The following is a 26,218-nucleotide window of genomic DNA, read 5'->3' on the forward strand; positions in this document are numbered from 1 at the left end:
TGGTTCACTTATAAAGATTGATTGTCTTTTCACATTTTTTCCACTCTTTGCTCACGTTGCACGTGGCTGAAATTCCAGCTCGTGTTATTAATCAAGAAGGTCCTGGGCTGACTTGTATTCACCTGCCAGCTTACCATACTTGTGTTTTTTTTTGCTAAAGCTTCATTTTTGTGCACAGCACATCTGAAATGTCCAACCACAAAACTGAACCAAAAAGAAAAGGTTCTGGTTGCTGCTTGGCTTTTTGAATGTTGGTTAAACTACTTTTCAAACACATACTTGTACAATTACAGTTGTGATTATATTAAATCACATTTGCACAGGTCAGTCTCTTGCTCATAATTAATAGATTCTACAAAACAATACCAGTACAGTAAAGTACAATACAAAATGTCACAAGACCCAGGCGTTTTATTTATTGCTTATTGTATTGTTATTTTTTTATAAGTCTTAATAAAAGCCCCTAATTATGATGACATCCCAACTATTTAAAAACTCTTTATACAGTATATCCCACATAATATATGATCATTCACTTAGTATCAGTCCGTCTTTAAATTACCGTAATAACGAGAATATTGGATTTAGCGACAAATGGCAGCAGCTTGTGCAATTTATATACAGGAATATTAAACATAAGCTGCAGAGACGTTGTATTCTATGGACAAACGTATGTAAGATTAAATGAAGTATCAATGAATAATTCTAATTTATAGCAAACAGTTGACTTTCAATCTAACTTTGCTAGCGAGCACTTATAAAGTTGAGCTAGTTCACGTTAAGTTTCAGGTCTTTTCTTCTGGGTTTCGACCAACTCTCTTTAAATAACTGTAAATCGCCGTGGTCTAAAAAATCAAGAGCACAAACATTGGGCTTTAACGTATATTTTTATTAGTGAACAACACTACAAAACTTCACATCAGTCAGTACAGAGCAGGTGAGCTGGGGGGAGGCGGCATTAGGGAGGAGAGGAAGAAAGATGCTTTCGTGAGCAATAGGAAAAACAACGCAAGCACACCGTTGTTTGAAACGTGGAAAAATATTTCCGATTCGTTATGAAATTGTATGGGAAACCCTGTAACTTTCAAAGCAAACCAGTGCCAACTGAAACAGAGTTCGTCAGTGTTACTCAACAAATGGAAACCAGAAAGTTTCTGTTACTAATATCTTGTCCTTTGCCGTATTTCTGTGCAGAAACTGTTATAGAGCTGCATTGCTTCAGGCTCAACACTTAAAGAGACTGCACTTTTGAGGTTATGGATTGTAAACTTTGTGGGGCTTCATATCCGTGCACCCTGGGCACTTAAGACAGCTGAAGACCCATTTGTTTAGGCTCAGTTTTGTTTTTTGTCTGGCCATCTACACTCTGTGTGTGTGTGTGTGTGTGTGTGTGTGTCATTTCATTTTTAGTCTTTAGTTGTGAAGCATTGTGAGACATCGACTAAAACACAGCCTAAAAGGTGCTGTATGAATAGAGTTTACTTACCTTCTTGCTGACAACCTAAGTGGACATGTGTGACCAATTTACAGGCCGTGTGCACCTCTTCTTTTTTTCATTTCTAGATTTTTGTACCATCAACTGCCTTTTCACAAGATATAAAATACAGAAGAGACAGACATGCCTTTGCTGGCAGCATTTATTTATTTTAACTCCAACAGAGTCCTTTTTTCATTATTAAGACTAACCACTTCCTCAATCATTATTTTAGACCCAGGTGCTCACAGCTGGGTAGGTCATCTTCAGATAGTCTGTTCGATTGATCTGACGGTTGAAAAATGAAAAGCATTCAATTTAAAAGGACGAACAACTGAGAAAAATGAACTCCCTTGTGCCCCTGTAGGAGATGGTGGAGGCTGCTGGCGAGGATGAAAGAGAGCTGGCTGCTGAGATGGCAGCCGCATTCCTCAATGAGAATCTCCCTGAAGCTATTTTCGGTTCACCGAAGGCTGGAGCTGGTCAGTGGGCCTCACTGGTGCGACTGGTCAACCCCATACAGGGTACAACGTTGGACCAGGTGCAGCTGGAGCAGAACGAAGCCGCGTTTAGGTAAGGATCCACGCCACACGTCTGTGGACAGATAGGAAAGTTACTTTGAAACAAAAGATGAAGAAAGAATCAGACGGAAAACACTGCGTGTAGAGTACACCGTCATCTTTAACTTAAGACACTGAATCTGTTTAATAGCTGTTTACAGATGGACGTAGTGGCACTTAAAGCGTTATAAAACGGTTTATAAACAGGAAGGAAGGGTCTTGACGAGAGATTGTGGAGATTATGTAGGACGGACCTTGCATAATAAGAAGAGAAACTCGGGGCTGCTGTCAAACAGACGCATCTGGAACGCTGGTCATTGTTTTAGTGTTCCTGGGTGGTATAGTGGTGGTAATGCAATCCAACATCTGACCCTGGACTGTTTCCCATTTGTTGCGCCTTCCACTTAAGTCGGCCTTTCAAAAATCAATAGCCAACTGAAGGGCCTCCTCTGAAATACAAGATATACACCGTCTGGTTTCTGAACCTTCTCTGGTATCACTAGCCAAATTACCTGGACATTAATATTCAACTATTAGTCAGAATAACAAACCAATCATAGAATCACCATAATTAAAACAGACTGGCCAGATAAGGAGGTGTTTTCAGTCAGATTGAGAAATCAGAAATCTTGCATAGATTTATGATCAGTAAATAATTTGCATTTAACTCAGTATTAGGGCTGGGCGATATGGCCGAAAAATGTATCACGATATAAGTGTTTCATATCAGTCGATATCGATAATTATTGATTAGTTTTTTTTTTAACCTATTCTGCCCAGACTTCTCAACTGTGCTGAACTGCATCTGCTATTTCTTTATATCGCTTTGATGTTTTGTCGTATGGCACTGCTGCCGTGTACCTCGAGATCAGATGTTGCGCTAGACTTTTTCGTTGTCTGTCATTTTGATTGACAGGGTCATAAAAAATCCCGTCATAACCCATTTTCAGGCATGCAAACTCCTCACCTTTCGGCGAAATTCGCCGTTTTCAATCCAAATTGGGTGACTTATGTGATTCGTGCAAATCCGAGGAGAAAATATTTGGGGGGGGGGGGGGGGGGGGGGTAGCCTACTCTTGACTTTTATTTTAATATATTTTCATAATATAATAATATAATGTTCTATATACCGTAAATCCTCTAATATTGGCCTATATTCCATTAGCGGCCGGGTCTCCAACATTTGCCGGTCTCGCTGTCAGCGGAGGTAAATAAAGGCCGGTCATCTCGGCGGGTCAGGGTTTCGGCGGCACGGTGTGGGAGGATCCCCTCAGCGGGACCTCTCCCCGGCGTCGGCCGGCCCCCGCCGGGCGCATTTCCTCCGTGGCGGTGCGCGGCCTGTAAGTGCTCAGGGCGAAGGTGGCTCGTCGGCTCCGGCCGCGAGCTTTACAGCGACCCCCCTCATCTCACTTGGGGTCCCTGGGGTCATGGAATCAGTGCTCACTGCGCCCTCTCTCCCTGCGGGGAGGGACGGGTCCCACTCGCTCCCGGCGCGACTGCCGACCGGCAGCGGACTCACTGTCCTCAGTGCGCTCCGACCGCGTCGCGCCGCTCATTTGTTGTTAATATTCTGTATGCATACCATGTTATGGTAACGGTACGTTTTCAATAAATGAACCTAGTATTTTATAGGTTCAAATAGACACAAAATCTTGTTTTTATTCATTCTACTCGTAGTTCGTTTTGCTCAAATAGAAATTAAGGCCTGCCTCTAATTCTGGCCTCCTTCCAATAAAGGCCTGGACCGCTATGCGCTTGAGTCAAATAAAGGCCCGGCAGTGAAATATGCCCTTCAGGCCCGAGGAAAAACAGCCATTGAGCTGTTCAGGCTCAATGGCTCAAAAGTTTTTTTTTTTGGTAAAAATTAGTGAATTTGTAGTCTGTTGTCTTTGTAAATCTCTGTTTACCGGGGGGGGGGGGGTTCGTGGCCATTTCCCTCTTCGAGCACTCTTCTCACCTTTTTGACCCCTGACCAGTTTGCATGCCTGCGTTTTTACCCGTCACTTTAATTTTTTAAAAATGATAACAATGACATATTCAATAGCATTTATCGGCTCATATAACCGGCAAACACTCAGACACTCACTCACTTACGCACAATACGCAGAGAAACGAAACTTAACCGACTCATAACGGCTGCTCGTGGATCCCTGCTTAACCGATAGTCAGCAGCCACTCACTCGGCCGGCAGATAAACGAAACTTAACCGACTACTAATCAAGAGACAAGAGCCAATTAATATGCTCACTCGCCACCAAGTTAGCAGACAACATCGGTCTGACTCTTGTCACCCTTAAAATAACCAAAATATTGCCAAACTGGTGACGTGACCTTTCCTTTTTTTTATCTACAATTTCCTCTCGCGCTGTCGCACAGGTATTCTCCTTTCACTCCACGCCGTTCTTTTTGTTGTTGTTGATGCCACCAACCTGGCTTAGCTGGGCAGTGATAGGTCGAGAGGCTAAAGCCCTTCCTCTGCCTACACCCCCCAGAATGACTTGCAGTTCTGGCTCAGAGTTAGAGTGAAATTATCGAACGTATTTTCTATTGATATCAATCGCGTGTGTATCGCGATAGATATCGTTATCGTTTTATCGCCCAGCCCCACTCAGTATCTAAGTATTGAGTTAATATTGTTGTTTTTTTATACTATCGTCCCCGTTAAATGATGTTGCTTTCACTGCTACGTCATATCCCGGCGCGTAGTTGCGTGCTTATGTAATGCTTTACTTGATTTGTTATTAATGCTCCACATTTATTTTTTTGTTTGATTTCAAGAGCCCCTGTCTAATGCACTCTCCCCCCCACCCCTTTTTGTCTGTGCTTGATATTTTACACAGTGTTGCAGTTTGTCGCTTTACCAACACGGGGGATGAATGGTACGTTCTGGTGGGTGTTGCCAGAGACATGATCCTCAACCCCAGGTCAGTGGGCGGAGGCTTCATCTACACCTATCGACTCGCTAGTGGAGCGGAGAAACTGGAGTTTGTTCACAAGGTGAGTGACTCAACTCTACAAATTTTCCCCATTCTCCTCTGACATTATTTGACTTCAAGGCTGCCGAGTAGGGCTGGGCAGTATGACAAATTCTGTTATGGGTGACTATGATATTAATCCATGTTTTGCCAGAGAAGAGAAAATTGTAACCACTGACTGCAGATGCCGCAAGTGCAGATAATTGCCACTGCTCTGCTGTCTTTGCCTGAATATCAGCATATTCAGATAATCACAGCAGCTGTAACTTATCTTTGGTTGGTTGAGCCGGCTTGAGTAAAAAACACATCCAGAAAGCTGTTGCTCTTCAGATAAAATTGCTGTTTGTTGTGTGATTGACAGCTGACAACCGATGTCAGACGCATGTATATACACGTTTCATTTGCATAAAAGTGACTAGATCCCTATCCAGGGAGGAATCCGTTATCTACCAGCCGGAATGTTTGCAAGTCATGGTTTAAGGTGGATTCTCAGAGAAGGAATGGACTCGAGGGAGAAATGTCTTCAGAGGGCACCAGGCACGACAACCCCAGATAAAGCTTAAATGACAAGCAAACCGATCTCTGTGACCCAGGCGCCACGGGCTACTCTCTGGGCAATTCCACAGTAACTTGATCTGGGTGGAGACGATAACGGTGAATCCTCCCAAGTGTGTTTGCTACCTGCTCTGGATTAACAGGGGAAATGAGTCATGAGTGTTGTGTTGCACCGTGGTGTCAGCCACTTTTCACTTGGGAATTTCCTGACCACTTAACCAGATATTTTAGATGAGTCTATCTGGGAAGAACACACATTTTTTGCCCATGCATATGGATACCCAGACATAAAACTGATTATTATAGTATTTGGGTATTCCATCCATCTGACTAAGCCGGTACCAGTTTAAGACCGGTTCTTGGTACCCAGTTCCTCAACTTTGCTCATTTCGTTGTGCTTTTGCAGAAGAGCTTTACACCGTTTTATGAAACGGCTGCCTGCTCCAAAATGCAGCGGAACTACAATATATTGACTAAAGTATCATCTGCCTTTACACGCATATGAATTTAAGTGACACCCTATTCTTAATCCATAGGGTTTAATGTGACGTCGGCCCACCCTTTGCAGCTATAACAGCTTCAACTGTTCTGGGAAGGCTTTCCACAATGTTTAGGAGCGTGTTTATGGGAATATGTGACCATTCTTCCAGACACTGATGTTGGACGAGAAGGCCTGGCTCACAGTCTTCGCTCTAATTCATCCCAAAGGTGTTCTGTCTGGTAGAGGTCAGGAGTCTGTGCAGGCCAGTTAAGTTCTTCCACATGTCTTTATGGACCTTGCTTTGTGCACCGGTGCGCAATCACGTTGGAACAGGAAGGGGCCATCCCCAAACTGTTCCCACAAAGTTAAGGAGCATGGAATTGTCCAAAATCTCTTGGTATGCTGAAGCATTCAGAGTTCCTTTCACTGGAACTAAGGGGCCAAGCCCAGCTCCTGAAAAAACAACCCCACACCATAATCCCCCCCCTCCACCAAAGTTCACACTTGGCACAATGCAGTCAGACAAGTACCGTTCTCCTAGCGACCACCAAACCCAGATTCATCCATCAGATTGCCAGATGAAGAAGCGGCGTGCTTTACACCACTGCATCCGACTCTTTGCATTACACTTGGATGCAGCTGCTCGGCCATGGAAACCCATTCCATGAAGCTCTCTACACACTGTTCTTGAGCTAATCTGAAGGCCACGTGAAGTTTGGAGGTCTGTAGCGACTGACTCGGCAGAAAGTTGCACCACTATGAGCCTCGGCATCTGCTGACCCCCGCTCTGTCCGCTTTGTTTTAATACCACTGACAGTTGACTGTGGAATGTTTAGTAGCGAGAAAATTTCACAGCTGGACTTGTTGCACAGGTGGCATCCTATCACAGTACCACACTGGAATTCACTGAGTTCCTGAGAGCGAACTATTCTTTCACAAATGTTTGTAGAAGCAGTTTGCATGCCTAGGTTCTTGATTTTATACACCTGTGGCCATGAAAGTGATTGGAACACCTGAATTCAGATATTTGGATGGGTGAGTGAATACTTTCGGCAATATAGTGTACCCTGTGCTTTTTGTTGTACTCACATTTGCTTTGGCCTTAGCTTCTCCCAGTTTTCACCCAGTTTGATTCCCTCCACGCACTGTTTCTGTTATAATTTTGGAGCTACCTTCCAACCTTCCTGTCTTAAATAGCCCCCAGTGGTTCAGGAAGCATGTTTTTAAAGGGACAATAAAAGAGAACTCACACTCCAGTAAAGTCTCTGTATCAGTGATGGACGGTTGCAGTGTCAACTTAAATGTCTAGACTTTCAAATGTACCTTTTACGACGGGATGAAAGGCGCCAAACTGAAGAGAAGGCTTCCTAAAAGGCTAATGCAGCCGCCCTTAAAACTTCAAATCAAGTTTAGTTAGTGAGTTGTGAGGGGTTAGTGGCACAATGACGTAAGTGAAGTACCATCTCATTTTGCAGACATACCATCCTCTTTGGCTATTTAAATACTTTCCTTTCTAAATTAAAGCTCTGGCAGGATTCATGTGTCCTGTGGGGCAATTAACCTTAAACGTGCATCAAAGCAATGACAGGTACTGTTAAAGGCCACAGAAAACGAGGACTTTTCTGCTGACTGTTTAACATCACAAGACACTTGTCTCCGGAGGGGAAATGGAATTATGTGGATTTTCAACTTGACTTTCAGTTGTGATTGAGGATTATTTTGGACAGGGAAAGTATAGGAAATGGTAATTTGAGAGATTTTATTGTGATTATAAAGCATGGGATACATGGAAGAGAATGAAACTAAGTATTGAGGTGTCATAGCAAAGGTAAAAACAGTAGTGCAATTAAAAGTAAAAGTAAAAGTGGGTATTAATAGGCAATATGTGCGTAACTATACAGATATATATTTTATAATATTTTCAACAGGTATTTATTTATTTATTTTTCGGTTTGTGCAGTTGCTTCAAACTGCATGTACAAGAGTTCACCAATTTTTTTGGGTTCCCATTTCTGAAACTCATAATCAAATTAATTGATTTAATTGGATTTAAATCATGCGGTTTCCTTTTTTAAAAAAATAAAAAATAAAATGTGCATAAGTTACTACATTATCCTTTGCAAGTGCCTTGTAGAGGACACTTAACTATGCCACTTTCAAAACTTAACACTTACAAAGAGCTTAGTTCAGACTTGATCTATGACCTAAGGGGATCTGGAGCTTATGTCTAAAGCTTTAAAGTAAGAGATTGGACTCTTCTTACAATTAGTTATTCCAGTGCTCCAGTTTCTCCTTACAATTATTATTATAATTATTATTATTATTTTAAATATATGTAATGTTTTTGTTTCCAGACCCCAGTAGAGGACGTGCCTTTGGCCATTGCCCCGTTCCAGGGACGAATCCTGGTCGGAGTTGGGAAACTACTGCGAATCTACGACATGGGCAAAAAGAAGCTGCTACGCAAATGCGAGAACAAGGTAACAAAGACCTGATTTTGTTTGTGTTCTGTACGCTGTTCAGTTTCAGTCCTTGCAGGTTATGGAGAACAGTTTAACAAAGGATGAGGGATATTTTAGAAAAGCAATGTTTTTATGACAACTTCTTGCTTCTTTCTTAATTCTGGCGGAGTTGTAGTGGGGAGTAGCCTCATCATAATTGATTGTTTTTTTTTGTCTGTGGTGGTTCAGGCCTTGATTTGATAAAAACTGCTTTATGTTTTTCGAATGGTTTGTTTCTTCTACAACAGGTCCTAATCTTGACATTCTCCACTGCACCCCAGAGCAACCTCCTGCCTCGGTGATAGTTCAGCTCCAGGGACATTGTTATGTAATTACACAGAGTTAAGGCGGAAACCCGGATTAGGGGTCATTATGGTCAAATAATAGGCTTGCTTAATTGCAAATCTACTCGAATCAACCAAAGCCCCTTTAATGGTTTAATCTGATAAAATAAAACGGGCATTAAAATAAAAGCTTATTAAGCTCACAGCTATCGTAGTATGTTACTTTTAGAAATCAAATGAACAATTATACGATTAACCTATCCAGTGTCTGCTGGCAACTTCACTTTATTTGCACTCTGGCTTGTCCTCGTAAGGGCGTCTTCGCGTTCAGAAGTTTTGGTTTTGTTGAAAGGAGTGTGTTTCTGTGTCAAGTATCTCGTGTGTGCATCCGCAACAGCTGGTTGCGAAAATGCGCTGTCAAGGTAACTTTGAGGTAACCTTGCTGGTTTTATAGCTTTTTTGTTTGTTTTATGAGTTGGGAAGTGCCTTCATCGTGTTGGTGAGGCCTTAGGGGTAGACGTAAAATGGCTTAAGTTTATGACTTAAACATAACAAGGCACATAAATGTGTGCCCAGTTATTGTGCAGGGAGTGTACAGCAGTGTTGCTACATCCTTTTGGGTCTAACTCCATCCATTTTAATTAACTTTTGGTGAAGTCGTGGCTATTATTGGAAAATACAGAACATACGCTACATATGCAGTTTTGTTTGAATCTACTTTACTGGGTGTTCCTCACTGCTGTCCTTATTTCTCCTCTCAAGCACGTTCCCAACCTGGTGACAGGCATCTATACCATCGGCCAGCGTGTCATCGTGTCCGACGTGCAGGAGAGTCTGTTCTGGGTTCGCTACCGACGTAACGAGAACCAGCTCATCATCTTCGCCGATGACACGTATCCCCGCTGGGTGACGACGGCCTGTCTCCTTGACTACGACACCATGGCGTCTGCTGACAAGTTTGGGAACATCAGCATTGTGAGTACAAGGGCAAGGAGGGTTTGGTGTTTATATCTAATTTGTGCCTTGAGTCATTGGATATACAGCAAAAAGCACTGTCGTCTAAAGACTTGAAGGCTCATTTAAGGTACTGCGGGACATAGATGGTGTAACCTACGTACGTAGCCAACGCCGGTGCAAACCATTTATACTTGTGCGCTCGTCAGTCTAGCTCACTCTGTAAAAACGCTGTCTTTTTTGCCAGTTGGTTAATTTTGTTTCCTGCTTCACTTCCAACAATGGCGGCTGAAACTTTCGCAGAAATTCGGACGAAGACGACTCATACAAATGTTTATATCTCTGAACCTCCTCAGTTAACCTTTCCTCAATGTGTTCCATCGTCATTGATCCAAAACAATCAATTCGAAAATTGCAGGGATGGAAATACTAAAGCGGAAATGCGCTACTACCAAGCGGACCAATCACAGCTCTTGCGGTCTGCGTCGCCGTGCCGCGTAGCTACATTTCTGGGGAGGTGGACGTCGGCTACGGCGTTAGGGTCGGCGTAGAGTTTGGGTTGTCGCTGTTGCTACGGTGTCAAATTCATGGTGAAGCCTAAACCGCCTGTAAGGGGGGGGAAACTTAACTTTTTAAAATGTGATAATCTACCCGCCCCTGACATATAAATGTTCAAAATCACCAGCCACTCAATACTGTACAATACTGTTACTCTTTGTTTGGACTAGCCCCTCTCATATTTTACCAGCTTTTGGCTAATTAACAAAAACATCAACTCAAAACAGTTATTGCATCCTGTGGGTGACTCTGTGAGGTTTCTAAAAAAAAAAAAAAATCTGAACACCATTGACCTAACAAGATGAAAAATAAAATAATAAAGAACTAACATCTCTTCATTTACTGCTTGGTTCTCTCAGGTGCGTCTCCCACCCAACACCAGTGATGACGTGGATGAGGATCCCACAGGGAACAAAGCTTTGTGGGACAGAGGCCTCCTTAACGGAGCGTCACAGAAGGTAAAACCCCTTTATCCAGCGATCCATGCTTCTAATATACAGGTTTCTGTCACCTGTAATTTATTAATTGGACAGTTTTCTTGTCTTTAATTTTGCCTCATCTCGAGCTTTTTCTTAGCATCCCCCCCGAAGAAGATGTTAAAACTGTAAGGCGTGTTTATTGTAAAGATTAGAAAACGACTCAACACCTCATTGTGAGGAAAGCCAGTGAAACCAGCCACCTGAAGTGACTGCACATCTGCAGTTTTGTGTGTGCATAAAAGGGCCTTCTGAGCTTTTACGTGCAAAAGAGAGTAAAAGAAACACAGGGAAGAGCAAAGGTGAGTGTTTAATGTGAAAAGCGTCGCCTTAGGGTTTGAGGAAGCAATGATGCGTTTTGTGGCGAGCCTGAGATAAGTGACTCAGGGCGTCTTCTGCTCCGACTCAACTAATCTGCCTCCTCTGCAGACACACCACCGTCGACCACAACGTTCACCAGCTCGCAAATGCATTACAAGTTGCATACTCGGGAGAAACGCACACACACACACATAGCATCACTCATCCCGTATTTTAAATCCTGGTCAAAAACTGTTTAGGTAGCACGCAGACTGGGAAAGTCCCTCCAATTTCGACATTATGTGCTGGTCCCAGTTGCCTTTGTGACACAGCGTTTCTCCGCTATTTCTGCCTCTGCACACATTGATTCGTTTGGAAATGTGCTGTCTATTTATAGATGCGGTTGCGGACGCCCGGACTTTATCCGAATTGTTGTGTGTTCGCATCTGGCCGGCTGAACTGAGTTACCCGTACGGGGTCTGCCTGAATGCTGTCTTAGATTAAATTAGATGCATTCCACTTTTCATTTGGTTAATGCAACTTCAAAGATTAAGGTCAGGGAGACACCGGCTTCTGTTGACTGAAATGAAACGACTGTGGAGGTCTCAAACGTTTGTGCCTTGGTCATGGCGATAGAAGTGGATAGGCTGTCACATCTCAAACCAAACAAATGTAGAAATCATTAAAACAGAATTAAAAGTTTACACAAGCCACTCGAGGACGCATGTATTGGGATTTAACTGATCTACATCTTCTAACTTGATTAAGAAAAACAGATTAGAGTGCGGGGCTGCTGCCGTCATGTGGGTAATTCTTCACCTTCTCCCCTGCAGACACAGCTTGTTGCCAGATAACAAATTTTGCTGCTGTCGTGGTCATGCGCCTGCCAAGCTCAGGAGTCAGACCAGTGCCACGAGAGTTGGCTTTAACTTGAATGAAGGCAGGTTTTGGCTCTGGTGCCTCACCCATACAAATTTTTATTTAGTTTTATCGTGTCCAATAAAGAGGGCAGCGTTTATTTTCAATTGTTTAATCTCAAATGGACAAATCAGACGTTCTCATGCAGCAGTAGAATCCAGATGGTCAAACTGTTTCAGCCACTCGCCTGCAAAAGCCAGTTTGAAACGTCTTGGTTTGAATTGAATGCTTATTTTACATTCTGCACACTCTTCATGCATCTCCGTTATCAACTATGAAAGCAGAGCACAGATGTGACGGGAAAGACGAATTATATAATCACAGCCTAACTGAACTTTATTTATTGAAATTAGCTTCTTTCGACAAATCATTTTGGACCAGACTAAATTTCATTTAGGCAATTGCAAAAGCATAAATATCTTAGACCTTTCCTCTGTTTCTGTAGAGTCACAGTGACTTTGCCATTTAAGTGTTAAAGGGAAATGATTCATCAACTACTGAGCGTCAAAGGTTTTGTATTGTGTAATATTTAATAAGAGAATAAAGGCAAAATGTGTCTGAACATGCTGGAATAATGAAGCGACTGTTTAATAAGCATACCTGCTAAACAGCACGCTAGCATGCTTTTATTAGCATTTAGCTACAAGTACTGGGGTGCCTCGAAGAACCAGAACTGTGAACTGTTTTTATTCAGTTTTGCATTCAAAGATATCCAAAAAAGTGTTTAAGAGAGGCAAGTGGAGTTTTTTTTTTGAGAAGACGTTTCACCGCTCGTCTGAGTAGCTTCTTCACTTTTAAGTCACTGGTAGGAAGTTGAGGTTTAAATAGGAACATCTGGAGGGGGCAGAGCGTCAGAAACTTGTTTGAAACTGGTATGACTAGTGTCTGTTAACGGCTAATTGAAGGTTAGCGGTGTGTATGTGTATATGCTGGATTTGAAATGTAAATCAAAGTCAACAGCAGCAATTACATGATTTTGCTTTTGGGGTTTTATGTTAAATCCTTGGATTATAGGACGAGATAAAGCATTGGATTTACATCAGCGCTTACCAATAAATCGTGTCTTTGTCAACACTGAGATACAAGTGTTCACAATAAAACACTTTGCAAAAGACTGCCTCATACCTGGTGAGATCTGTACTCAGAGAGGCTGGCAGTGCAGCACCGTTCTGCAGGGTTGTGCAGAGGTGTAGTTGTGTTTTGTCTCTCTTCTCCACTTATTGAAACTAGTTGGGAATCCAGCAGCAGAGACAAACTGAACTTTGAATGATGTTAAACGAAGAGAGACGTCCTCCACACATATTTGCACTCCCTTAAAGGAGGATTATACAGCTCAAGCATGGGTTTTTTTTAATTTATTGTTCCTGAACTCTGTTGTCTCTTAAACTACCTCCATTCTAAGTAATAGCAGGACTGCTGTTGCCAGATTCCGTGTGAATGCAGGCTAAAAATAAAGAGGCATGCATTCAGGGCTCTATCTGGTAGGATAGTGTTTCATCATGATCACTCAGATGTACGTTCAGCTGTCCATTGAACTATTGAACAATTACAGATTTTTCCTGATACTGTGCAGACCATGTCAATGCACCCCTCTCTCAGGAGACTTTGTTCTCTGTCCGCACAGAGCTGCTTCTGTTTCCCATCAGAGGGAAGCTCTGTTCACTTCATGTCCGTCTGGCTCACCGCTAATTTTAGCTTTCTTGGTCTCATGTCATCAGTGTCATGTATGTCCCATATGCGGTTTGAGCCGTCTAATACTGAGGTTTTATTGCTTCCCCGATGCTGCCTTTGTACCCTGACTATTACCTGTAATTATTGGCAAAGAGGCTTTTGACAGTGATTGGATTAAACTATCCAAACCAATTTCCTCTGTGACCTTGGCACTGACGCCACGTTTAATATGTGCTGTGGAGCTGTCGGGATAGATGTTCTCTGGTTGTCATGACCTGAAATAGTGATGCATCTGTCGTGTAACTGAGTTCTGGTGATTTTCAATCGGAACGGCTGCAGACGGATCAAATTGAGCAGCTTGATGACAACTAAAACCATTTTTCTTTGTCTCTCCAGGCTGAAATAATAATGAACTACCATGTAGGAGAGACGGTGCTGTCTCTCCAGAAAACCACTCTGATCCCTGGAGGTTCAGAGTCCCTGGTCTACACCACGCTGTCCGGAGGCATCGGCATACTCGTCCCATTCACTTCACATGAGGTAAATTGATCATCTTGTGACAATTCATTGTTCTGCTGGGAAACTTCTGGACCTGGCATTCATTGGTGTGGATGTTACTTAGACATGTAGCACCCACCTAGACCAGACCAGGCACCCCCACCCCATAGCAATGACACTCCTTGATGGCAGCAGCCATCCCCAGCAGGATGCAGCCTGACACACAAAAACGGTTTAGGAACAACTCAAAAAAACATGAAGAACAGCACAAGGTGTTGACCCGGCCTCCAAATTCACTAGATCCCAAACTGATCAAGTATCTGTGGGATGATCCACAGAGGCCCCGTCCCCTCAAATGCCCCCCCTCACTAACGACATTGTGTTTCCAGACACCTCAGGACACCCTCAGAAAGCCCATGTCCATTCTCTGATGAGTCCCAACTGTTTTAGAGGCAACAACCCCATGTTAGGAAGCTGGTCATAATGTTATGCCTGATCTGTGTTTTTGAATGACCCAGAAATCATTCTCTGGACATTTCCCTTTTTAAACATTTCCTTCTTTTCTCCAGGATCACGACTTCTTCCAGCATTTAGAGATGCACATGCGCTCCGAGTTTCCTCCAATCTGCGGCAGAGACCATCTCAGCTTTAGATCGTACTACTTCCCAGTCAAGGTTGGTATTTTTCTTGTCTTTTTCCCGGTGGTAAAGGTCCCTCTCTTTCAGTTTGACTAATCTGAAGCGAAACAGAAACAAATCAGTTTTTGTTCTCTTTCTCCAGAATGTGATTGATGGAGATCTGTGCGAGCAGTTCAACAGCATGGATCCTCACAAGCAGAAAAGCGTGGCAGAGGAGCTGGACAGGACGCCACCCGAGGTCTCGAAGAAACTGGAGGACATTCGTACTCGCTACGCCTTCTAATCACACACACACAGCGGAGGGACAAAAGAATACATTCATTTTTACCAATACATGCATTTTTAATACTGTGACGCACCAAATCCCCTACAGGGTTTCAAATTGAACGCCATTAAACAGTTGACTTTGAGCGCACGCACACACACACACACACACACACACACACACACACACACACACACACACACACACACACATTACACGGAAACACACAAGAAGCCACGTTGGTCACCGGTGACTCAACTTGCAGACGCCTTTCAAGATAACTCAAGTACCTGCGACGGTGCGCGAGCGTTCAGCCACAATGCTGCGAACGGCAACGCTGCGCAATGTTCAGACCGAGTTACTAAGAATTCAGCGGCAGTTCTTCACACCTACTTTGTGATTTGTTCAGCGGAAACCACCCATGCAGCACCTCTAATACGTTTTACATTACGGGGAAACATGATGAGGCTCATTTTTCTCGTAACATTACTAAATTTGGTTGCCCACAGTTTTCTATTCACACGTACGACTGTGTGAACATTTGCATACAGCTGTGTGACAGTAAGTCCCACACGGTCCAATGCGTGAACAACATTCTGCAGCGTCATCTGTGCAAGCACCAGATGAACCGACGCCACCTGCTCGCCGTCTCCCGAGCAAGTGCATGCACGTTATTTAAAGATTTATTACATGAAACTCCAGTAGGAAGGTGAATTATTTCCTAACGTACACAGAGTGTAGATTGATTTCATGCCTGGACGCTGGGAATATTTTCTTTAGAAAGAATTATCGTTTGTGTGTCGTCTGATCTGAAGAAACATGTTTTTGTATGGTGTGATTATTTTAATGTGTATTAATTACAACGATCAGGTGTGATACGTCTGCCATTGTCCCAGATGGTATCGTTAAACCTTTCTTAGCGCCTCAAACTTCCCGCCTTTTCGATAACCGTACAAGTCCCCAGGTTCATTAAAGCACATTGCTTACTCGCAAATCCCAGGAGCCCAAACAGAAGCTGACCTCTAACCGAGTTTGAGCGTCGGGCCACGGTGCAAGAAGTGTTTCCATACTGTGGCATTAGAAGACGGGTAAACTCAGACTAAATAAGTGGGTGGAGAATAAAAAAAAAATGCCTAAGGTTTGCACTGGGTGTTGTTCTTGTCCAGTAAATTCCCAACCTCAGCCACAGACATAGCATTCCACGGTAGTCACTGAATTCAGGGGTTTGTGGGACAGGGGCAGTGGTCTGTTTTTGTAAATAAAGCTGTTTTTGTACTTTATAATACCGTGTGTTTGTGTGTCATTTCTCGGCCTCACTGTGTGTAGAGAGTCACCACTCAGTCAGAGGGTTTGTCAACACGGTCATCTCAATCATTAACACATTAGAGGCTCATTAGCAAGTGATTCGGTGGTGTTGCTCCAGAAGGGGCCGATGTTTGTGTTTGTTTTAGGTTAAAGGTCAAATTGATCACTTTCGATGATAATGATTTAAACCTAGCAGGGAGACGAGTCTCAGTGCTGTGCACTAATCAGAGATAAGTGTTAAAGCCGCTCAACTACACAGATCTGGAAACAATCTAATTTCTTTGTTAAAATGGGAAGGATTTAGCATTTATTTATATTTAGGAATGATGATAATATCCTTCAACCTGTACATTAAATTCAAGATTTACTTATTTTTTTTGTTACATCTAATAATATTTAGAGCAAAATGATGTTCTTCAGCAGCTCAATGGCAGTGAATATCTGTCCTTAAATAAATAAAGATCTCATCAATGTCATTACAATATTAAGACTGAAATAAGAGGGAAGCAGCTCGGCTGTCATTGTGCAAAGGTACAATTTACTGCCTGAAGCTCACCAGTGCTGATTATGGTTGAGGTAAGGATGTATACGCCGATCAACCACAACATTAAAACCAATTGCAGGTGAAGTGAATAACATTGTGGCAATTCAGTGTTCTGCTGGGAAGCTTTTGGACCTGGCATTCATTCATGTGGATGTTACTTAGACATGTAGCACCCACCTAGACCAGACCAGGCACCCCCACCCCATAGCAATGACACTCCTTGATGGCAGCAGTCATCCCCAGCAGGATGCAGCCTGACACAGACACACACAGACACACACAAAAAAACACTTTAGGAACAATTAAAAAAAAAAAAAAAAAAAAAAACATGAACAGCACAAGGTGTTGACCTGGCCTCCAAATTCACGAGATCTCAAACTGATCAAGTATCTGCGGGATGATCCACAGAGGCCCCTCCCCTCAAAGGCCCCCCCACTAACAACATTCTGTTGCCAGACACCACAGAACACCCTCAGAAGGACCATGTCCATTCTCTGATGATTTACAACTGTTTTGGAGGCACAAGGGAGACCTACACAATATTAGGAAGGTGGTCATAATGTTATGCTTGATCGGTGTAGTTTTTGCATGAAACAGTTGCTGACAAAAAATAAGAGTATATGGTTTTATTTCTGCAGAAAGGGTGGAGAGAAAGAAAAGTAGGATAGGATTTTGTTGTGTACATGAACAAACCTGTACATATTTATTTTTTTATTTTTTTATTTAATACTGTAGCCTTTTCATATATAGCAATATGGTTCAGGGAAATACATTGTAATAAAATAAGTTATTCAGTTTATTAAAAACAAATCTTCCTAAGGTTATGGGCCAACACATGACACCATGAGACCTCCCATTAGGCGTTCGATGTGGTGACTGTGAAGGCTCTAACATACGCGTCCAATCATTTTCATGCTGATCAAACCACCCAGCGACCCCTGGTCCCCTATGGATGTAGGAAAGTTTCCTCCCGGAAGAGACCACCCCTCTCGGGACAGATATGTTTCATAACAGGATGAAAGCGATCAATGGGGACAACGTTGACCTTTAAAATGCCCTCAGCAGCAAAATCAGGCCTCTGAGCCCCCCCTCCTCCCTGCAGGGGTAAAGCATGGTGAGAATGAAGTGACTCATCTGAGACCTTTTCCATCCCCATAGACGAGCGTCTTTGGTTTTAACACTGCTGAGCTTGCGAATTCATGTTTGTGACGAGGTGTTTGTGCACTTCAGCAGTGTCACAATCACTCTCTGTATAATTGCTGATCGTGTCCTGCAGCGAGGAAGAGTTGCTGCTGCATTCCCGTCAATGCACAGGCTTAATGGTCGTCAGATGTGTTAGCCGCAATTTCCGACTGATGTTTTTCCTGCATGTCTAAATACACTCAATCACTTCAGTCGCAGTCTTTGTCGACCGAAAGCCGCCAGTGTAAATGCTGAACTTCAGAATAAAATGGTTTTCCCTTCTCTGCAGCTTTCGTGACTCGTCAAGTTTGTGCAATGTCGGTGACCCGAGTGCGATGTGACAGTGATCCAGAGAACTTCTTGGAACATGTCAGGAATGTTCATGTTTCTTCAGGTGACCCCATTGAAGCTTTAGTGCGCTTCAGGTCAGGAGGCAGTCAGTACAGATCGATCCTCCTTGGTCGTCACGTTGCAAAGCTTTAAACGGTTCTGCACAAAGATGCAAACTAGAGATTTTAATTAAAGCCTCTACGCATCGGAGTGCTACTTCTCCTCGGTCAGAGTGTCGCATGCAATTTCCGACAGCTTTGACACTTAAGGTTGTCGTGGAGAAGATCATCTCTCTCTTTCAACGTTGCTACTCACATTGATTCCAGCTTTATTCACCTTTTCAAACGGTTTTGCCACCTCCGCCGCGTTTCCATGAATATGAAACTACTGTTGTTTTTGCTTGTATGTCTTGTTTCTCAAGTTTTGCATCCAGTTGCAGCATATCCTGTCAGATTAATCATGACCCAACTCTTTCAGTAAGCATGTTTAAAAGGAGGAAGTTTCCAAATGTCAGTGACGGTTTACTTAGTCTTAGGACGAAAGTCAAACGTCATCTTTGCCACCGTGCCAAGCAGCTCTCGCCTCTGGAAATGGTAAAGGAACATTTACAGACACCAGCTGTAAGCGTCGTGGGTGTATTAGAGCATACGCTTAAAGAAGACGCAGACACTGGAAGTCTGTTTCATTAACTTTTAGCCATGCACGACAACACAACAACACTCCCGGTCTGGGGGCCTGTGTTGCTCTTGTTGAAGAAAAATATTCAAAGTCCTTATTCCAAAGTTTGCTATAGCGGCGTGTTTATTGGTATAACGGTAGATGGTGAGCTTACAGGCACAGAGTGTGGGTTTGGGAAGGTAAACTGACCCGGAACACTGGCAATGCTGCTGTAAACAAAGGGTGGGGGTATGAGTTTATACGTAAAAGTCTTGTGGAGTCTTCACAAAAACAAAAGGATACAAGACTCCAGGGGCCATATTCCTAAAAGATTCTTAGCGCAAAGAGTTGCTCCTAGTGGCCTATCTATCTATCTATCTATCTATCTATCTATCTATCTATCTATCTATCTACAGTGGTATGAAAAAGTTTGGGCACCCCTGATCATTTTCAGGATTTTCCTTTATAAATCATTGGTTGTTCGGATCAGCAATTGCAGTTAAATATATCATATAGCAGACAAACACGGTGATATTTGAGAAGTGAAATGAAGTTTATAGGCTTAACAGAAAGTGTGCAATAATTACTTAAACAAAAGTAGGCAGTTGCATAAATTTGGGCACCCTTGTTGTTTTATTGATTTGAGTACCTTTAGCACTAATTATTGGAACACAAAGTTTGTTTGGTAAGCTCACTGACCCTTGACCTACATACACAGGTGAAGCCAATCGTGAGAAAGGGTATTTCAGGTGGCCAGTAGCAAGTTGTTCTCCCTTTTGCATCTTCTCTGAGGAGTGGCACCATGGGAGCCTCAAAACAACTCTCAAATGACCTGAAAACAAAGATTGTCCAACATCATGGTTTAGGGGAAGGATACAAAAAGCTGGCTCAGAGATTTAAGCTGTCAGTTTCCACTGTGAGGAACATAGTGAGGAAATGGAAGACCACAGGCACAGTCCCAGTTAAGGCCCGGAGTGGCAGGCCAAGAAAAATCTCAGAGAAGCAGAGGCGAAGGATGGTGAGAACAGTCAAACTCAACCCACAGACCAGCTCCAAAGACCTACAACATGATCTTGCTGCAGAAGGTGTCACTGTGCATCGTTCAACTATTCAGCGCACTTTGCACAAGGAGATGCTGTATGGGAGAGTAATGCGGCGGAAGCCTTTTCTACGCACATGCCACAAACAGAGTCGCTTAAGGTATGCTAAAGCACATTTGGACAAGCCAGCTTCCTTTTGGAATAAGGTTCTGTGGACTGATGAATGTAAAATTGAGTTATTTGGACATGACAAGGGGCGGTATGCATGGCGGAAGAAGAACACAGCATTCCAAGACAAACACTTGCTACCCACAGTAAAATTTGGTGGCGGTTCCATCATGCTGTGGGGCTGTGTGGCCAGTGCAGGTACTGGCAATCTTGTAAGAGTTGAAGGTCGCATGGATTCCAGTCAGTATCAGCAGATTCTTGCCAACAATGTTCAAGAATCAGTGACAAAGTTGAAGTTGCGCCGGGGCTGGATACTTCAACAAGACAACGACCCCAAACACTGCTCAAACTCTACAAAGGCATTCATGCAGAGGAACAACTACAACGTTCTGGAATGGCCATCTCAGTCCCCAGACCTGAACATTATTGAAAATCTGTGGTGTTATTTAAAGTGGGCTGTCCATACTCGAAAGCCATCAAACCTGACTGAACTGGAGATGTTTTGTAAAGAAGAATGGTCAAAAATACCTTCAACCACACTCCAGACCCTCATTGGAAGCTATAGGAAGCGTTTAGAGGCTGTTATTTCTGCAAAAGGAGGATCTACGAAATATTGATGTATTTTTTCTGTTGTGGTGCCCAAATTTATGCAACTGCCTACTTTTGTTTAAGTAATTATTGCACACTTTCTGTTAAGCCTATAAACTTCATTTCACTTCTCAAATATCACCGTGTTTGTCTGCTATATGATATATTTAACTGAAATTGCTGATCCGAACAACCAATGATTTATAAAGGAAAATCCTGAAAATGATCAGGGGTGCCCAAACTTTTTCATACCACTGTATCTATCTATCTACACTGCCTGGCCAAAAAAGGTCACCACCTGGATTTAACTAAGCAAATAGGTAGGAGCCTCCTAATTGGATAATTACTGCATGGGTGGTTATCTTTCAGCTGGCAACAAGTTATTTAACCCCAACTGATGCAATGAGTAGCTTCTCATTTCTTAAGCAACCATGTCTGAAGACACATCCTGTGGTCATGGAAAAGATGTTAGTCTGTTTGAGAAGGGTCAAATCATTGGCATGCATCAAGCAGAGAAAACATCTAAGGAGATTGAAGAAACTACTAAAACTGGGTTAAGAACTGTCCAACACATTATTAAAAACTGGAAGGATAGTGGAGAACCATCGTCTTTGAGGAAGAAATGTGACTGGAGATGATGGGCGATCACTTAAATGTTTGGTGAAATCAAATGGAAGAAAAACAACAGTAGAACTCAGGGCTATGTTTAATAGTGAAAGTAAGAACATTTCCACACGTGCAATGTGAAGGGAACTCAAGGGATTGGGACTGAACAGCTGTGTACCCTAAAGAAAACCACTAATCAGTGAGGTTAACTGGAAAAAAAAGGTTTCAATTTGCTAGGGAGCATAAAGATTGGACTCTGGAGCAATGGAAGAAGGCCATGTGGTCTGATGAGTCCAGATTTACCCTGTTCCAGAGTGATGGGGGCATCAGGGTAAGAAGAGAGGCAGATGAAGTGACGCACCCATCATGCCTAGTGTCTACTGTACAAGCCTGTGGGGGCAGTGCTATCTATCGATCTAAATATCAAACAGCTAAATCTCTAGGGGTTAGGAGACAGCCCAGACTTCACTAAGTTACCTCACTGAAGTCACATGTGGATGTGACCGTCTGTACAATAGCACCAGTGTAACAAAGCAAGTGTATTCTTCAACACTTTCCCCCAACATCGAACAAAACACCAGAAGTCTCTTCTTCTTCCCTGGATTTCAGCAACACACATGTGAACATGAATACCTGAGCATTAAATAAAATAAAACGTATTAACTAATCATTCAATCACCTGTCCAAGGTCCGATGACAGCTAGGACAGGCTCCAGAACCCCCACGACCCTTCACAGGACAAGCGGTTACAGAAGATGAGTGAATGAATGAATGGACGAAGCGGTTAACAATATTTTAGTGAAGGACATTCATTCATTCATCTTTCATACCCGCTTATTCCTGATAAGGGTCGCAGAGGTCTGCTGGAGACTATTCCAGCTGTCATCGGGCGAGAGGCGGGGGTACACCCTGGACAGGTCGCCGGTCCATTGCAGGGCTAGTGAAGGACAGTAACAAGTAAAGGTTACTGTGGTCCAGATGCACCTAATGCACTCTAACGGTTAACCCATTCACCCTTCAGCCTCATCCTTCCAGCCATCCATGCACTCCATCTGGGGTCCACTCTCGGCTCGGGACAGAACTCCAACCTCCAGCCTCCTTCTCCCAAAGCCTCCGTCGTTCATCTCCATCCTCCAGTACTTCCTCTGAAAACTCATTTTGAAGCGAACATTTAAAGCGCCACGTGAGAGCTGTGATTTCCATCGCCGTTGACATTTCCACGGATCCAAAAGTCCTTTTTCCCCTCTTCAAATTAGACCCACATGTTCTCAGGACCAACACATCCCGGGAGTGCATCGTTATACATATTTTTCTTTTAAAGAAAAACCAAAAACCTGCCCATGCGGTTACACTTCTCTAAAACTCTGCAGGGCCATTGTTCTAAGTGGGAAAGTTTAGTGTGGTCAGGTTGTGGGCCAGAAGTGTCTTTGTTGCAGCTGAGTGCTTGTTATTCTTCTGTGTGACAAATGATTATACTTGTTGTTATGCAATTTAAAAAAAAAAAAAAAACGGCAAAGCGAGGCCCGTCGCGGTGGAAGATGCCGCCCGGCTGTTGCTCCGCGTGATTGGGGGAAAATAACTTTTCGAGATCTCCACTCGAGATTTGCACTTTTGCTTTGACAGAAACATCGTAAAGAAACGTCAGGCACGGAAAACCATCAAGAGATCGGGCAATAAACGTCACGGCGGTTGATATATTCCTACCAGGAATTAGACACTTGACTTCACAGGGGCAGGCGAGAAGAAGAGAGCTCGAGCGTCTTTGAACCTGCTTATTACTAGCATCAGAAGAGAAGATAAAAACGTCACCCGTGAATCAGCGGGGGGAAAATATCGCTCAGGGCCTTTGCATGAGTGAAAGTCCTTAGGCCGTTATGTCGAAATGCAGCTGTAAAATCTGACCTAAATCATGAGAAAAGTACTGACATGTGATCATTGCAAGGAATGCGTGAAAAGAAGAATTTGCATATTTAGTTACAAAATACGAATAGTTTTAGGAAGCAGGAAAGAACACACGCCAGCTCCTACTTGCACAGAGACACATTTATCTGCCAGACCGTGACTGGTGACTTCAAGTCCCTGTTTAACCGATGCGTCATACGCGTTAATTAGTGAGGAGAGTTGCAGGTAGAGGTGCAACAGAGCTCGTTACCTCTGGACAAGGCCAGCTGTTTCCAGATGAAAGAGTCGTGCTGAAAGAATTTGCAAAGGTCGATACCCGGTTACACCTGCAGCATGTGATCCTGACACGGGAAAGTTAGCAGGACTAGACACCGATCAGTTTGGGAACTAGTGAATTAGGAGGTCAGGTCAACACCTTGTGCTGTTCTAGATGTTTTTAGTTTTTTTTTGCTGCCATCAAGGAGTGTCATTAAGTGATAGGATATCTCTAAATGTAAGCAAATTAGTGTTGAAAACCACAATGGTTTTGGGAATACTTAAGTCTGTGTTATGCTAAACCTGACTCACTGACTCGAATCCACTCTGACCAAGGAGAAGTAGCACTCCGACACATACAGACTTACATTAAAATCTCTAGTTTGCATCTTTGTGCAGAACCGCTTAAAGCTTCGCAACGTGACGACCAAGGAGGACCAATCTGTACTGACTGTCTCCTTACCTGAAGTGCACTAAAACTTTAATGGGGTCACCTGAAGAAAACATTCCTGACATGTTCCAAGAAGTTCTCTGGATCACTGTCACAGGGGTCGCTGACATTGCACAAACTTGACGAGTCACGGAAGCTACAAAGAAAGAAGGGGAAACTAGTTAAATTAAATTAAATTCAGCATTTACACTGATCAGGCACAACGTTATGGAGGTATCATTATTCCTAATATTGTGTAGGTCTCCCTTGGGCCTCCAAAACAGTTGTGACTCATCAGGGAATGGACATGGGCCTTCTGAGGGTGTCCTGCGGTGTGGTGTTTTGTTATAGTTGTTCCTAAAGTGTTTTTGTGTGTGTTCCTGTGTCAGGCTGCATCCTGCTGGGGATGGCTGCTGCCATCAAGGAGTGTCATTGCTACGGGGTGGGATTGTCTGGTCTGGTCTAGGTGGGTGCTACATGTCTGAGTGACATCCACATGAATGAATGCCAGGTCCGAGCAGCCTGATCTGTGTACAAAGGAAATCTGTAAATTGATTAACTGGTTTAATGCAGCTCCCCTGATCCCATTAATACTATGTAATGGCCCTTAGATGCATGAGATGCCCTTTAAATGTTAAAGTATCCCTTAAAGGAAATTAAAGGACATTAGCTCTCATTTAAGTATAACAAGGTCAAAGATTTAAGAGTAAAAGTACCACTTTCTGTTGGTAGTCTGAAGAAGCAAAACATATTGGTTATGCCTAATTTCTGAGGCAACTTATAACTTCCTTTTCAAACTTAACCACATAACTTAGTGTCCTGTGTGACTGCTCTTCAGTAGAAGAAAATATTAAAGGGTTAGGGTTGAAATGACTCCAAGAAAGAAACCTGAGAGGAACGTTGGTGACTCTTTCTACGTCTTGCACTTCACAACCATTACCATTACACATGCCCTCAGTGAAGAAGTTTAAAATTGTGCTTTACTTTCCCTGTCACCACCTTTGCATTTTGACCAACCACCACAGCTCGGCCCGTGTCCCGGCGAGGTTCAGAGGTCACGGCTCTGGGATGATAGCAGCTCATCTATCACAGCACATTCCTGCGCCACCACCTCTGCGTACTGTAAGTCTTTTTACAGATGCTCGAAGCATCAAAGCTTCACTGCGACCTGAAAGTTGAGAAAGTGTTTTTATTGTCGGCCTCAGTCTTTCCCGTGCATTTTTTTTTTTTTCCTGCAGCGGTGAAATGGCTCCACTTTTGGTCTCTTTTGTTGCAGTTGCTGCAGCTCCTGAATTACATAACTGCAGTGTTTAATCTCTGACCCTCAGAACTGTTTGTGTTACGTGAGGAGATATTGCTTAAGGGACATTGTTTTGTAATTTAAGTTTGTTTTACTGTTGTAGCCGCGGAACGCTGCTTGAGAACAGATGGAGGCGTGTGTGCTCAAGCAGTTTTTTTGAGTTTTTTTTAGATTGAATGCTTTTTTATGAGTTGAGAAAAGTCTTTTTAATGCTTTTTTCATCCCTCTAAACCAATCAGATCAATCCAAACATGAGTTGTCCTATTATCCAACTAACTCAGAGCCATTGAACTAAATCAGATAAAAATGCCAGCTTGGGCCAGAAACGTAAATAACCGCAAAATGCCAAATTAGCTTAGTATTCCAACATGCTAAACTAATTTGTCGTGACCTTCTTCCAGTCTGTCCGCCAGAACTTTTAGCATTTTCCTACTGTTGTGGCTCCTGAACGCTCCCAAGCGAATTTTCTACATTTCTGCATGAAATTCAAACATCAATATACACTCAAGGCCAAATTAGAGGCATCTGTGTTTCCAATCAATGTGATAAGACTCAGGTGTTGTTCATCGTCCCCTTGTGTTTAAAAAATCAGGCATTTGCCTCAGTCTGATCTTCACAACACATGTTTGTGGAAGTGTATGAGGTCACGGACGGAGGAGCTTTCTAACGAGTTCAGAGAAATGGTCGCTGTTGATCATCGGGCTGGAAAAGGTTACGAAACCATCTCTAAAGAGTCTGGACTCCACAAATCCACAGCCACACAGATTGAGAATTAATGGAGGAGATTTAAGACGACTGTTACC

The 26,218-nt window shown here is 43.1% G+C and overlaps 1 protein-coding gene across 1 annotated transcript in view; it reads left to right on the forward strand.

Annotated features, from left to right (window-relative positions):
- The window catches only part of sf3b3 (splicing factor 3b, subunit 3), a 30,353-nt gene extending 13,943 nt beyond the window's left edge, over nucleotides 1–16,410 (forward strand). Inside the window, exons 20-27 of the mRNA XM_084555331.1 lie at nucleotides 1,842–2,047; nucleotides 4,875–5,031; nucleotides 8,400–8,525; nucleotides 9,593–9,805; nucleotides 10,702–10,800; nucleotides 14,104–14,247; nucleotides 14,775–14,879; nucleotides 14,986–16,410. Coding sequence (XP_084411457.1) covers nucleotides 1,842–2,047; nucleotides 4,875–5,031; nucleotides 8,400–8,525; nucleotides 9,593–9,805; nucleotides 10,702–10,800; nucleotides 14,104–14,247; nucleotides 14,775–14,879; nucleotides 14,986–15,126 — 1,191 coding nt within the window. The 3' untranslated portion in view covers nucleotides 15,127–16,410. The remainder of the gene's footprint in view (nucleotides 1–1,841; nucleotides 2,048–4,874; nucleotides 5,032–8,399; nucleotides 8,526–9,592; nucleotides 9,806–10,701; nucleotides 10,801–14,103; nucleotides 14,248–14,774; nucleotides 14,880–14,985) is intronic.
- The last annotated feature ends 9,808 nt before the right edge of the window (nucleotides 16,411–26,218 follow it).

Source organism: Chelon labrosus, assembly GCF_963514085.1.
Source record: "Chelon labrosus genome assembly, chromosome: 11".
Classification (NCBI taxonomy): Eukaryota; Metazoa; Chordata; class Actinopteri; order Mugiliformes; family Mugilidae; genus Chelon; species Chelon labrosus.